The sequence below is a fragment of the Cavia porcellus genome, unplaced genomic scaffold (assembly GCF_034190915.1).
Source record: "Cavia porcellus strain 051 isolate PalLab524CR breed Dunkin Hartley unplaced genomic scaffold, mCavPor4.1 scaffold_6, whole genome shotgun sequence".
NCBI lineage: Eukaryota > Metazoa > Chordata > Mammalia > Rodentia > Caviidae > Cavia > Cavia porcellus.
This window is the reverse complement of record NW_026947489.1, coordinates 65,109,521-65,122,913: the sequence shown is the minus strand read 5'-3', so window position 1 is coordinate 65,122,913 and position 13,393 is coordinate 65,109,521. Positions and strand designations below refer to the sequence as shown.

General features: G+C 33.5%; 1 protein-coding gene across 11 annotated transcripts in view; it reads left to right on the top strand.

Moving 5' to 3' along the window:
* Positions 1 to 13,393, top strand: part of Bcas3 (BCAS3 microtubule associated cell migration factor) — a 526,404-nt gene that overhangs the window by 143,466 nt on the left and 369,545 nt on the right. For all 11 annotated transcript variants that reach the window (XM_013152079.3, XM_063250886.1, XM_013152076.3 and 8 more), the window contains exons 12-13: positions 1,457 to 1,627; positions 8,048 to 8,141. In XM_013152079.3, coding sequence (XP_013007533.1) covers positions 1,457 to 1,627; positions 8,048 to 8,141 — 265 coding nt within the window. The remainder of the gene's footprint in view (positions 1 to 1,456; positions 1,628 to 8,047; positions 8,142 to 13,393) is intronic.

Here is a 13,393-nt window from a genome sequence, read left to right as displayed (position 1 = left end):
CAGCCTTTTTGTTTACCATTTATACATTATAATTTGAAATGCTGTGTATATACAATTTACTTTTATAAATTTAGCTATCGCATATGCCAGAATGTAGGTGAGGATGTTTTCTCTGTAATTATTTTAGAAGTCACCTTATTTAAGATTAATGTAAAATAATTTAGTAAATTTTCTCTTAACATGAGAATTGAAAAATATGCATATATTATTTAATAACCTATTTTTATTATACCTTTCTTATATAGCTGCCTATTCTAAATCAAATGACAAAAGCTTTCAAAAAAGTTTTTTTTTTTTTCTTTTTTTTTGGTCTTTTTGAGATAGGATCTTGCTATGCAGTTCAGGCTGACCTTGAGCTCTCTTTGTAGCCCAGGGCTGGTCTCAAACTCACAATGATCCTCCTGCTTCAGCCTCCCGAGTGCTGGGATTACAGGCATGAGCCACCATGCCCGGCTCAAAAAAGTTTTCAACTTTCTTTCTGGTAAAAAGTAACCATGTTACCTTAAAAATGTTTTTATTTACAATATGAGGATAATCAGACAATTTACTTACAAGAAAAATACTTGAGTTTTACCTGTTTGCTTTAAAGGAATGCAATTAAAATGTAATTATAAAAGATCCTAATTTACTTTTATTTTTCCTTTTAATTTTATTTTTTGTCTTTTTTAGACAAAGTTTCACCAAGCAGTTCAGGCTGGCCTTGAACTCATTTTGTAGCCCAGGCTGGCCTCAAACTCTCAGCGATCCTCCTGTTTAGCCTCCCATGTGCTGGAATTATAGGTGTGCATTATCACACTCAGTCCTAATTTACTTTTAATTAAAGTAATATTTATAAACACTACATTTGTTTACTGCTAGCAAGTGGAAAAGAACTCTCAGCTAATTTTATATGATACTTCATTTAGTAACTAGAATCTTGGAGAGATTATATTTTATATAATCATAGTTTATAATATTATAGAATAGTATATTATAAATTTATTTTAGAAGTGTAGGCTTTTTCCACAAGGATATTCTACCAGTATCTCCATCCTTTTCATGCTAAAAAATAGATATAAAATTATATTTATAACATCTTAAAAGGGAAGAATATTACATAATTTCTACTCCTTATGCCATGTATTTAAAAAACATTAAGAGGAAGGAATAAAATACTTTTTATAAAAATATAATTGCTCCCCTTTGTGAATTAGAGATCTTTAATTATAATTAGGATCATTTAATTACGGCTTTATTGCCACATTGCTTTGTAGCTTCATTGATACTATTCCCTTAAATAATATTAATTTTCTAATGAAAAGTTAAGATGTTAAAAGTTAAGCTGAATATTTATGACAACTGCTATATAAAAGATTATAAAAGAATAAAGAATTTATGATAATTAATAAAATGTGTATATCCATCTAGATGCCATATGTTTGATGTGCAGTCATGTATTTTATCTTTCATTGTGCAGACATTGAAAAGTGGCCTGACAATGGTTGGGAAGGTGGTGACTCAGCTGACAGGCACGGTGCCCTCAGGTGTGACAGAAGATGATGTTACTATCCATAGTAACTCTCGGCGGAGTCCTCTGGTCCCTGGCATCATCACAGTTATTGACACTGAGACAGTTGGATTGGGCCAGGTAAGACCTTTGTGCATGAAATTCGTGTTTCCTGCAGGGATGACTTAAGAGCAATGGTTTAGGGTAGTGGTGGTACACGTTCCTCAGTGGCCTGTTTGCAGCTTTCCAAGTTTTGCAAAGTTTGCCATCACTGGTTTAGAAGATTAGTAATTTGGAATTATAGAAATTGATACTGTTTTAGGTCAGATTTTTTCAAGAAATAATTAGTATCATGTTAAACCTGTTATTTCAAAAAGTTTTAAGGCATCAAACCTAAATGTAAAGTTTTATATGTTTATCTAAATCTTTTTTTTTTTTTTTTGGCCTTTTTGAGACAAGGTCTCTCTATGCAGTTTAAGCTGGCCTGGGGCTCACTCTGTAGCCCAGGCTGGTCTGGAACTTGCAAGGATCCTTTTGCCTCAGCCCCCAGTGCTGGGATTGCAGGAATGTGCTACTATGCCTAGCTTTCTTCTTTTCTTTTCTTTTCTTTCTCCTCTCCTTTCTTCTCTTTCTTCTCTCCTCTCTCCCTCTCATTCTTTCTGAGACGGGGTCTTGCTATGTAGTTCAGGTTGGCCTTAAATGTACCATGTGGCCCAAGCTGGCCTCAGAGTCACAGTGATATTTTGCTTCCGTCTTCCATGGACATTTTTCCATAAATTTATAACTCTTTACTGTTTGGTTCATAATATTCTTTTTTTATAACACCATGGTGTAATCTAATGCCTAAGATTTAGTTGTGCTTGCTTACGTATGTATTTATTTGCAGTTATAGGGACTATACCAGGGCTTTCTAACTAGACTACATTCCAAGTCCTTTTTACATTTTTTGAGACAAGTTCTCAGTTGTCCAGGTTGCCTCAGAGTTGTGGTCCTCTTGCCTCAGCCTCTCAAGGTGCTAGAATTACAGGCATCCACCATCATGCCCGGTGTAAATGTATTTTTAAAGGCAGAGGCTTGTACATGGGAATAACCAAGACCTTACATACTCGGGGCCATTGTTTAAAAAATGAATTAGGATGACTGAAAGTGACATAATATAGTGCATAATATTGACTTTTGTAGCAATTTCTTATGAATATAAAAATAATAATACAGTAATTTTATAGTAGCATATCATAAAACATGTGGCAGTAACTTGTAATAAAACTATATCTTTAGATGAAACAGTTGTATTTTAAATATAGATTCAGAAACATTTAGAAGAGATGACTAGGAAATTATTTTATGCTTATACTTTAATCTTGTTTGTAAGATATTTTGGGCAAGATATGTCCTTCTCCACTCCTCATCCCTAAGACGTTATAAACATTGTTTTCTTGTGGATAATAGCGTTCATTTTTCAAATGTATTTCTGAAAAGCATTTTAAAAATATGATACTTTGTGATTGTCACTATAAAATATAATTCAAAATCAAGACTAAGGGATAGAGTAGGACTTATTGAATAGTTTTATGTCATTCTGTATCAGAACAAAATGTGTAGAAACTATGCATCTTTAAGTATTAACCTTTAATACTGAATGTTCTTTTGAGAAAATCTACTAGATATGGTTCAGCATCTTGATGAAATATTACGTGGCAGCTACTCACATGCTACTTCTTGTAGTAAGATCATTTGACATGTTGAGAAAACAAAAAAAAGCAAAACAAAACAAAACAAAGCAGTGAATTTCATTGTAATTAAAACAGAAATTGTTTGAAATTCTAGGTTTCTAGATATGACTGTTATGCTTTAGTAAATATTAGTAAATTGTGTCTCTTTCATTTAACTTTATGTTTAACCAAATACATTGCAAGCTGGTATTTTTTTAATGAAGTGTTAGTAAACTTTTTGGTTGATTTGTGTGTTTTAGCTGATGCAGGTAGATACATACAGATGTTCTTCTTTAAATGTGGATTTAAATATATAAACTTATAGTGTTATGTGTTGGTTTTTGATTTTTAATTAATTCACCTACAAGGTCACCTGCATTTATTACTCAACATTGACTGGGACTGTTGCACATCTAATATTGTTGACAGATTGATGGTCATTTGAAAATAGAACATGTTATATGAATATTTTTTATTAAATAGAAGTATAACTCACATTTACCATATTGAAGGATAGGAATGTATAAAAAGAAGTAATTAACATATTTAAAAGATGCCTGAAACCTTATGTTTTCAATGTGGTTCAGGTTTTTCTGTTTATGTTCTTCATTACTTTTTAAAATGAAAACAAGGAAATGTTGTGCTGGAGAAGTGACTCAGTGGTAGAAAATCTACCTACCATGGCTGAAGTCCTGAACTTAATCACTAGAATTAAGTACAAACAAACATAAACAAACAAACAAATGGCTGGGCATGGAGGTACATGTTGGTAGCCCCAGCTGCACAGGGGCTGAGACAGGATCATTGCTTGGGCCTTGGTGTTGAGAGCTAGCCTGGAAGGCAAATGACACCCAGCATCTAGAAATGGATTATAGCTTATGGAATTTCAGAAATTCATTTCTTTGGTGTGTAAATGCATAGAAAACACTTGGACAAAGATATTTATGAGGGAAGAGTAACAGAAATGTTAGCTTTTTAAAAATTAAAAAACCTCAAATGCTCAACATAAAAAATTTTGTCTTTTCTGTTTTTTAACTTGATTTAAAAATTCTAGTATAAGATAGGAAAGAGATTTTCAATAAAAGTAAGTTGCTATGTAAATTGTAGAATCATAGTTCTTAAAACAATAAGTTTTGTGAAATATACTACTGCTGCTTTTGTTAATGCGAATCTCTCTTTCACCAATAAGACATCATTGTGTCTGATAAAAAGTTCAATTGGTGTACCTTTCTTGTTGCTAAGACAAAATACCTGACACCCAACATTAAATGGGGAAAGGTTTTTTTAGCTTACAGTTTGTAGAGGTTTCACTCCATCATCCGCTGGCTCCAAGTCAGGTTGGCACATGACAACAGTTCATGGCAGTGGTAGAAGACAGCAAAACCAACATGAAAGAGAAAAGACTCTGTTCCTTGTATTATAGGCAGGCTATGTGCCCTGGGGAGAATGTAGCCCTCACACCCTTAATCCCAGCACAGGACCATGAATCAGTCACAAACTCTAGATTCAGCCACCTCTGAATAACCCACTCAACGTGACTGAATGAGGCTTTGGAGGGGGAGGGGATTCAGACACAAACCATAACATGTACAAAACTATTTTTAGGTTATACTATATTGTTTACAAAAGACTATAATAGTCTGTGTCATAGATTTATCATTTTTACCCTCTTTCATTGATGTTTAACCTTAGCTGTAATATTTTTTTTTCCATAATAATTCCAGGAGCTAACGTAAGTATCGCATTGGTTTTTCCTGTTTAAACACAGTGCACCTTTGAAAGAGAGATTTTCAGGCCACCTATTCAGGACCCCTCCTGTTTCTCAGGAGGTATTCCTATGCCTCATTCCTTTTCCTCAATAGATTTTCTTACTTTAAAAGATATTTTCATGTTCACTATCATAGCATATAATGTGTGATTAACCATCTTTCTGTTGGTGTATTGATTAATTTGATTTTATGGTGATGGGATCTTTGGAACTGCATTAAAGAGAAGTGGATTTGATTGACTTTGTGTCCATTTTTATGTGTGCTGCTTTCAGGCTTTATTTAAAAGCATTTCTTGACAAAGATAAGTTAAGTGGTTTGATGATTTGCCTTTTATGCACTTATATATAATTGAAGTTGGCAATGTGGCAAAAACAGTAATCAAAATACTTCAGAGTGATAACATAAACCTGAGCTGTTTTTTTCTTAAGAACTAGAGTTATTTATAATACTTTAGTGACTGCTGAGATGTTTTATTCTTACAAGGAAGGCTTACATTTTATCAAATAAAGTATGGTATTTGCTTTAATTAATTTAGTGAAGTTGTTAATACATAATTAGAGGTTTACCCTGCCTAGACAAATGGTAACTGAAGATTATGTATCTTGGGAAACCTGAATTGGCATATTTCTGTATTAATAGTTCAGTTAATGGTTTAATGCTTTGGGCAAGGTTGTGATTCAGTTAAGAGGATCCTTCTGTAAGATGTTTTATCAGTTGCATAAAAAGAAGATGCATAGCATGAAGCTTTGCTGTGGGCCAAGATGAGTGTGCTTTTTTTTTCCTGGATGACTTCTATCTTCATTATTGCCATCAAATAAAGAAGCACCATTGTATTTTGGCATATTTGTACACACATGAAGCCTACTTTGGTTTTCCCCCTTCTTTCCTGTCTCCTTTCTTCCTCACTTTCTGAACCCTTTCCCTTCACTCTTCCTATCTGTGTGTCATATCTCCCTCTCTCTCCTCCTTTCAGCTCTCCTGTTCTCCCCTTTCATTAGTTTTCTCAAATGACAGAAAATAATGTACTATTTGACTTTCTGAATCTGGGCTTACTTCATTTAACACAGTAGTCTCCAGTACCTTTTTTTTTTTTGTGCAAATGACATATTTTGTTCTTCTTAATGGCTGAATAACGTCTCATCATGTACATATGTCACATTTCCTTTATCCATTCATCTTTTCGTGGGCATCCTGCCTATTTCCCTTGCTAACCTATTGTGAATTGTGTTGCATAAACACGGAAATGCAGATGTCTCTATAATATGCTGAATTTGATTCTTTAGGGTATAGACTGAGGAGTGATATAGCTGGATCAAATATAGTTCTGTTTTTTGTTTCTTGAGGACCCTCCACTGTGATTTCCATAATGGCTGTACTATTTTACATTCTCATCAACAATGTAGAAAGGTTCCTTTTTCCCCTGTATCCTCATTAGTACTTAATTTTTTAAAATTCTTTTTTGTTCGCCCTCTGAAGACAGGAACTCACTGTATAATTCAGGCTGTCCTTAAATTCTCTATATAGTATAGGCTGGCCTTGAACTTGAAGCAGTCTTCCCGCTTCAGCCTCCCAAATGGTGGGATTACAGGTGTGTGCCACCATGGTAGGCTGTGTTTTGTATTCTTGATGATAGCTATTTTAAATTGGGGTGTGTGGACTTGCACCTCTCTGATGACTAGAGTTCCAACATTTTTTCTGTGTGTTTATTGGCCATTTATATGCCTTTTGAACAGTGTCCCTTCAACTTGCTCATTTGTTGATGGAACTAATTTTTAGTGTTAAGTTTTTTGATTATTTTTTATGTTGTAGACAGTAACTCTCTGTCAAAAGAGTGAGTGGTAAAGATTTTTTTTCATTCCCTCTGTTGATTGTTTCCTTTGCTATGCAGAAGATACTTTAAATTTGATGTTGTTTTATTTGTTAATTCTTGCTATTATTTCTTGTGCTATTGGAATCCTACTAAAGAAGTTTTTGTGCCTATGACTTCAGTTGCTTGTCATGTATTCTTCTAGGAGTTTAAAAATTTCATGTCATATACTTAGGTCTTTGATTAATTTAGAGTTGATTTTATCCAGGGAGAGAATTAAGGAGAATTAAGAATATATATATATATATATATATATATATATATATATATATTCAATTTTCCCAGCACCATTTGTTGAAGAGCACCATTTCCTTAAGTGTATACTTTTGACACCATTGGCCAGAATCAGTGGCTCTAGTTTTGTGTTTTTTTCTGTGTCCACCATTCCATTTCCTAGAAAATATTTTGAGTTTATTGAAAACAGAATATATCAAAATTCATAGAGTACAAATACGGTATATACAGCAAAATGTACAGCTTTCAGTGCTTATTTTAGGAAAGGAAAGTGGTCTTGATATCTGAATATCATGATCCAATATCATAGCAGATTTTTATTGACCATTAGATAAGTAAAAACATTTTAAAGAAATGGTTGCCTGGTACAGTAATGATGGTCAAATTTTATGAAATGTAACATATTTCAATATACTTATAAGATTAAGGCAAGTAAATAAAAGAAATTCCATTGGAGATACAAATCTACCTCTTCCACAATTGTTTTGCTTTTATAACCTGGGTATTGCAATATTTTCAAAGAACTCCTTTGCCCATCTATAAACTAGACGGTGTCTCACAATTTTTGTATTTAATTCTGTTTAACTTAAATTATATTTTCTCCTATGTTCATGTTCTGTTTCAGCAATGGGCAGAAATTTGAGGTTCTTCCAGTCAGATAGTAAAATTGTCTTTGAATAAAGCAGTATTTGATTATATTTTACAAAGGATGAGAAGTAGTTGATTTTTCTCCCTTAACCTGTAATTGAATAAGTAATTGTCTGTGTCATTTACAGCCAAGTCAACGGACTATAGTTAGAATTCACATGATTTTCTGTTAAGGGCACATCCTCCTCCTTGCTCAGGTGAGATGCTCACCTTACATCCTTACATCAACGAGAATAATCTTGTAGTACAGGTGAAGCATGTTCTTTGGTCAGTGGCATTACAGTATAGCTATGCACAGTCCTTACCTCTCGTCTTTAATCCTTTTCTGCAGGTGATTGTGAGTGAAGACTCTGATGGTGATGGCATTGTGGCTCACTTCCCTGCTCATGAGAAGCCAGTGTGCTGTATGGCTTTTAATACAAGTGGTAAGGCTTCTGCTTTTGCTTTGCTATTTATTTTATGGGTTTCCAGCAATGTATTTTGAAATCCAAAATACGAAATGTAGAATCTGACTTTTTTTCTTCATGTAACCACGATGTCAGAAATGTTGGTTGTGCTTAGCAAATGATATTGAATGAATGAATTCATAATGCAACTCAGAACCCCTCGCGTCACTCTTAGTGACGTGGTCATTGAATAGAAGCAGTAGGTATGCGGTGCTGTTGTGTGGGATTAATTTTTGGGTTATAATTATTTCAAGAACTTTTTAATGTTCCAAACTAGAATAGGAATATATATGAATGGCATTTTCTTTGAACTTGAAGGTTTTTTGTAACTTACAGCATCCTCTGTGCTCACTTTTGTTTTTCCTCATCTTTTGATGTCAGTTTTTCTAATTGTTTTTAAGGCACTTTAGAAGGACTAACGTTCCAGCAATGTAGAGTGTCATATCTTCACTAAACGTCTTATTATGAGAAGTTTCAAACACAAAATTAAGCCTAAAGAGGTAGTGTAATAGACATCTATGTATTACCACACCACCTAAACATGTGTTCACACTTACATTGGTCTCTGTGCACTAATTATGTGTGTTTGCCTGAAACATTTGATTATTTTATATACCATACAGCATTTCATACATTTCTAAGTAACCATGTATTTTCTTAGAGTATGACTTCTTGTATATAACCAAATATTATATAATGCCTCAGAAAATCAGCATTTTATATTTTTTAATATCCAATCCATAATTTAAACTTTTCTAAAAATGTGTTCTGTAACTATTTTAAACCAAAGTATAATCAAGAGTCATTCTTTACATTCTGTATATATCTTTAAATTCCATTTAGTATAGCATGTAACTTTTTCCTTTCTTTTTTTATCTTAAAAAGCAAAACAGAAAAAAGGACAGAAACCACCTTTCTATTTTCTTTTTGCAGTGTCCTGAATAATTGCCTCATCTATATTTGTCAAATTTTTCATTATATTGATTTCTGTATTCCCCTGAATTTTTCATTAATTGTAGGTTAGATCCAGAAATGCTCAGAACCCTTCAGACTAAGGAGCTTTTCTTTATTTTTAAAGTTGATAGGTGTTGCCCTGTCCATTATTGTATCACAAAGGAAACATATTTTTTCATATTGTGTCCCTGTTTATGATACTGTCTTTGGTAATATGGATAAGGTATTGAACATCAAATGTCTAAATCTTTGAGATAGGAATTTCTTGTATAGATTAGCAAATGTTTTGTGAAGTGTCATTTTGACCTCAGTTCTGAAAATTTTTAATTTAATTGAATGTTGCAGAAAGATAATTTTTCTAGTTTTGTTATATTACCTACATTTACTAAATCTAGTTTTTTATAAAGTGTTCTCTTAACTAGAAATGAACTACAGTTCTATGTATTGCAATAGTTAGGATAAATGCTTAATATTTACTTTTTCATTACTTATCAATTTTCTTAGTAAGTGCTGGTTAGAGTACATCCAGTGGTGGAAAATGAATTATTTTTAAAATAATTTGTCTCTAACTGAAAAATAAAACTGATAGTCTTTATAAATTTCTAGTCTTTTCATATTTTATCCATTTAGTTGATGTATCTGAGGAACCTGTCATTTTTATCTTGTTAATCAGAAATGATTGTATGACTTAAAACTGATGGAAAGAGCTGTCTTTTTCCCTTTTTGTTCATTTTTAAAAATAAGAATGATGGCAAGAGAATAAAATAGAGCACTTTGAACAATTTCCCTTCTAATAGTTTAGTCATTTTTGATGAAGGGGGAGATTTTTCTAGTGATCTGTAGAATCAAGTTAATTAATAGATTCATTGAAACTTCTTAAATGTTGTGGGAATTAATTTAAATTTGAAGAACCCTGAAATTTATATCACTTGTAGCGCATTACTTGGTGTAGCTAGTATGGCTCATTTTTATATCCCATTGTTATGTCAGATCGTAATAGTGTGCATTTCATTTAGCTGCAGTTAGAGTGCTTCTTGTAATGGAAACTACATAGTAAATAATGTAAACATTGTCTTAGTCATCTCTGTCATTGCTAGCAATGTTTTTTCTTAAAAATAGTTTCATTTTTGATCTACATTTTGCTATTTGATATGTTTGACCTTCTACATTTGTGTTTATTTGATAAAATTTAAAATATCAATATTTATATGTTTATAAGCATGATGTAATTTGGCTTGTGACAATCATTTGTGTAAATGTTTCTTTCTGTTGTGAGCCTCTGTTCCTTCCAGTCAGGCATCAGATGGTATTTATCTCTGATCTTTTTTCTTCACTGCTTATAATCTACTTGTTAGGTTCTCAACTTCTGTTAATGGGTATCTTGTAAAAGGGTATAAATTTAATAGACCTTAATGTAGTACGGGAGTTTTTAATGTAAATTTTTCTGTGTTTAACTTAGAGATCCTCAAATAATACTTCAGTTTTTCTTTACCAGTTCATGTGTTCATACACATTTCTAAGTTTATTTATGTCAAGAAATTTTAACTGTATTAACCCTCTAATAAATCTCTATACTTCATAAATGGCATTTTCATGGTGCAATGATGAATGTAGTATGATAATAACAATAGTATTTATTAGGATACTTTTTACAAACTTAGGGAACTTTACTTAAAAAAGAAACAGAAAACCCAAAAATGGGGAGGATCGTATAGAGTTCCAGGCCAGTTTGGGCTAAATAGTGAGTTCAAGTCAGTCTGAACTATACAGTGAGACCCTGTCTCAACACAAAACAAAGCATAACCCCAAACAAACAAGCACAACAGCAGTAATACCCTACCAAAAAAAAAATCCGCTCTATAATTTGAAGTATATATTGACTATGATATTTATGACAATTTTTTTTTCTTTCAACAACTGCCAGTTCTTCTGTTAAGATTTTGGTGTTATATTTCAAGATACAGGAAATCAAATCTTTCTTTTTAGTGAACCTATAGAAATTAGTAGTATTGGCCATTGTTACCCTCTTACTATCTTGTTTTGAAATTTTGTATCATTGTTTTTTCTCTTTAAAATAAAAAAAAAAGACTGGTATCATGAATCATGAACCTAGCGGTTGGTTGCGTACAGAGACATACCATTTTGAGAACTGTACTTTTTGTGGTATCAGATTATTGGGGCCAGTGCACATTTAAAAAAATTTACTGAGTTTTCCTTACTAGGCAGAGGTGGGTCAGCTACTTTTACTGAATGCTTTTTTACTTTTGTATTAAACTTTCCAGTACATTTTTAAAAATTTATGATTCTGTTGTTTTTCCAATTCGTTTTCTTCAGGGAGCAAGAACCCTAGCCTCTTGCGATTCTACAAATTCAGTCTACAATGTTCCTCACTGATCATTTTTTGTACTTGTAGAATGTGGTAGAGCTTTTTTGTTTTGCTTTGTTTTCTTATTTGTTTGTTTTGAGACAGGGCTTTCCTATGTAGTTCAGGCTACCTTTGAACTCACTCTATAGCCCAGGCTGGCCTTGAACTTGGAGCGATCCTCCTGCCTCAGTGTCCTGAGTGCTGGGATTACAGGTGTGCACCACCGTGCCCGACAGAATGTGAACAGTAGATTTAGACAAAAAGCCTGTGTTAGATCAGGTGGCTTAAATAGCAGAAATTTTGCCCCTCATCATTCTAAGATCAGTGTTCTAGATGACTGGGTTCTGGGGAGTATGTGTTCCTGCCTTGCTAGACAGCTACCTTCTTTCTGTGTCCTTATGTGACCTTTTCTCTGTGTGTACTTGGGGTGTGGGTGGAGAGATAGGGAGCCAGTGATATCTGGGCTCCAACCCTGTGACCTCATGTAACCACAATTACACCCTCAGAGAGAAGTCTCCAACATGTGAATTTAGAGGGCATACAAATTCAGTCCTTCACAGTGAAATTGAGAAGTATTTTGTGACTCTCAGACTTGAAAAAACAATTTGATACCTTTATTTTATTTTATTTTTTATATTTTTGGTACTGAGGATCAAACTTAGGCAAGTGCTTGAGCCACTGAGCTAAATCCCTGGCCCAAAATGAAGCTTTTCTTTCTTTATTTGTACCAGGGATCAAACACACAACCTTCCCCTTGTCAGGCAGGCGCTATGCCAGCTGAGCTATATCTCCAACCTTTGATGGCAGATTATACAAAGAGCAGATACATATTTCAGTTAATTATGATTGAAATATTAATTAAAATATTCTGTGAGCACATTTTATTAGATAAACTAATAGGTGGGCATATTATTAACTATATTGTCTCAAACATCAAAAAAGGATAAGTATTTTCATTGCAGTAGAAATCAGTCAGGAAGAGGTTATCCTCACCTTGTAATGTGTGTGATATTTTAAAAAAAGACCTGATGTTTTTAATTCAGTAAATAATTGATCTGCCTTCTAGAGGCATTACTCCTGCCAGCTGAGTCGCTTGGAGCTGTGAATTACAACACATCTACATTTCTAATAGTTACCCCTCCTTGGCAGGGAAATTGCTTTTCCATCCATTAATAAGAAGAAAATGAATGTTGGGTTGCTAGTAAAAACAGATTAAACATGTACCCCTTTGGATGCTTGACTGCATCTTTAACAGAATTGAAATTCTTCTGGTTACTTAAATGTTGTATGTTGAAAGGTGATGGTGGTTTGGGGTTAATCGTTAAAGAAGTTTAAATTGGAATTTTTTTCTCCTTTTCTTTTTGCAATAGGGTCTTGCTCTGTAATTCAGGTTGGTCTTAAACTCACTCTGTAGCCAAGGGTAGCCTCGGACCCATGGCTATCTTCCTGCCTCAGCCTCCTGAGTGCTGGAATTACGGAAGTACCACACCATGTCCAGCTAAATTGGAATTTTTTGGCACAGAAGTTGCAGTTTATCACAGCAAGGCATCAGAAAAATTTTGTCTTGATTTTTATTGACATCTGTAATGCCTCACAGCTTTACAGAATAATTTGGGAGATTTTTTAATGGTGTAGCTCTGCTTGTCACTACTAATTACCAAAACTGTATTATTAACAATATAAAGGCAGCTTGAGGATTTACCTTTTTCCTTAGAAGTATTTCCATTACGAGTCTGTATTAGTTTCATCTTCTAGAAGGTGTACTTTGTGCATTATTCAGGATTACTCCTGAATAATTAGGTTTTTTGGTTGTTCTGTGGATTGGGCCCTGTAATTGTTGGAGAATTAAGGGAAACGTGCAGGGATCATTTACATTGGTTATGGCAGGTGCAAAGTCTAGGGCTCACGGTCT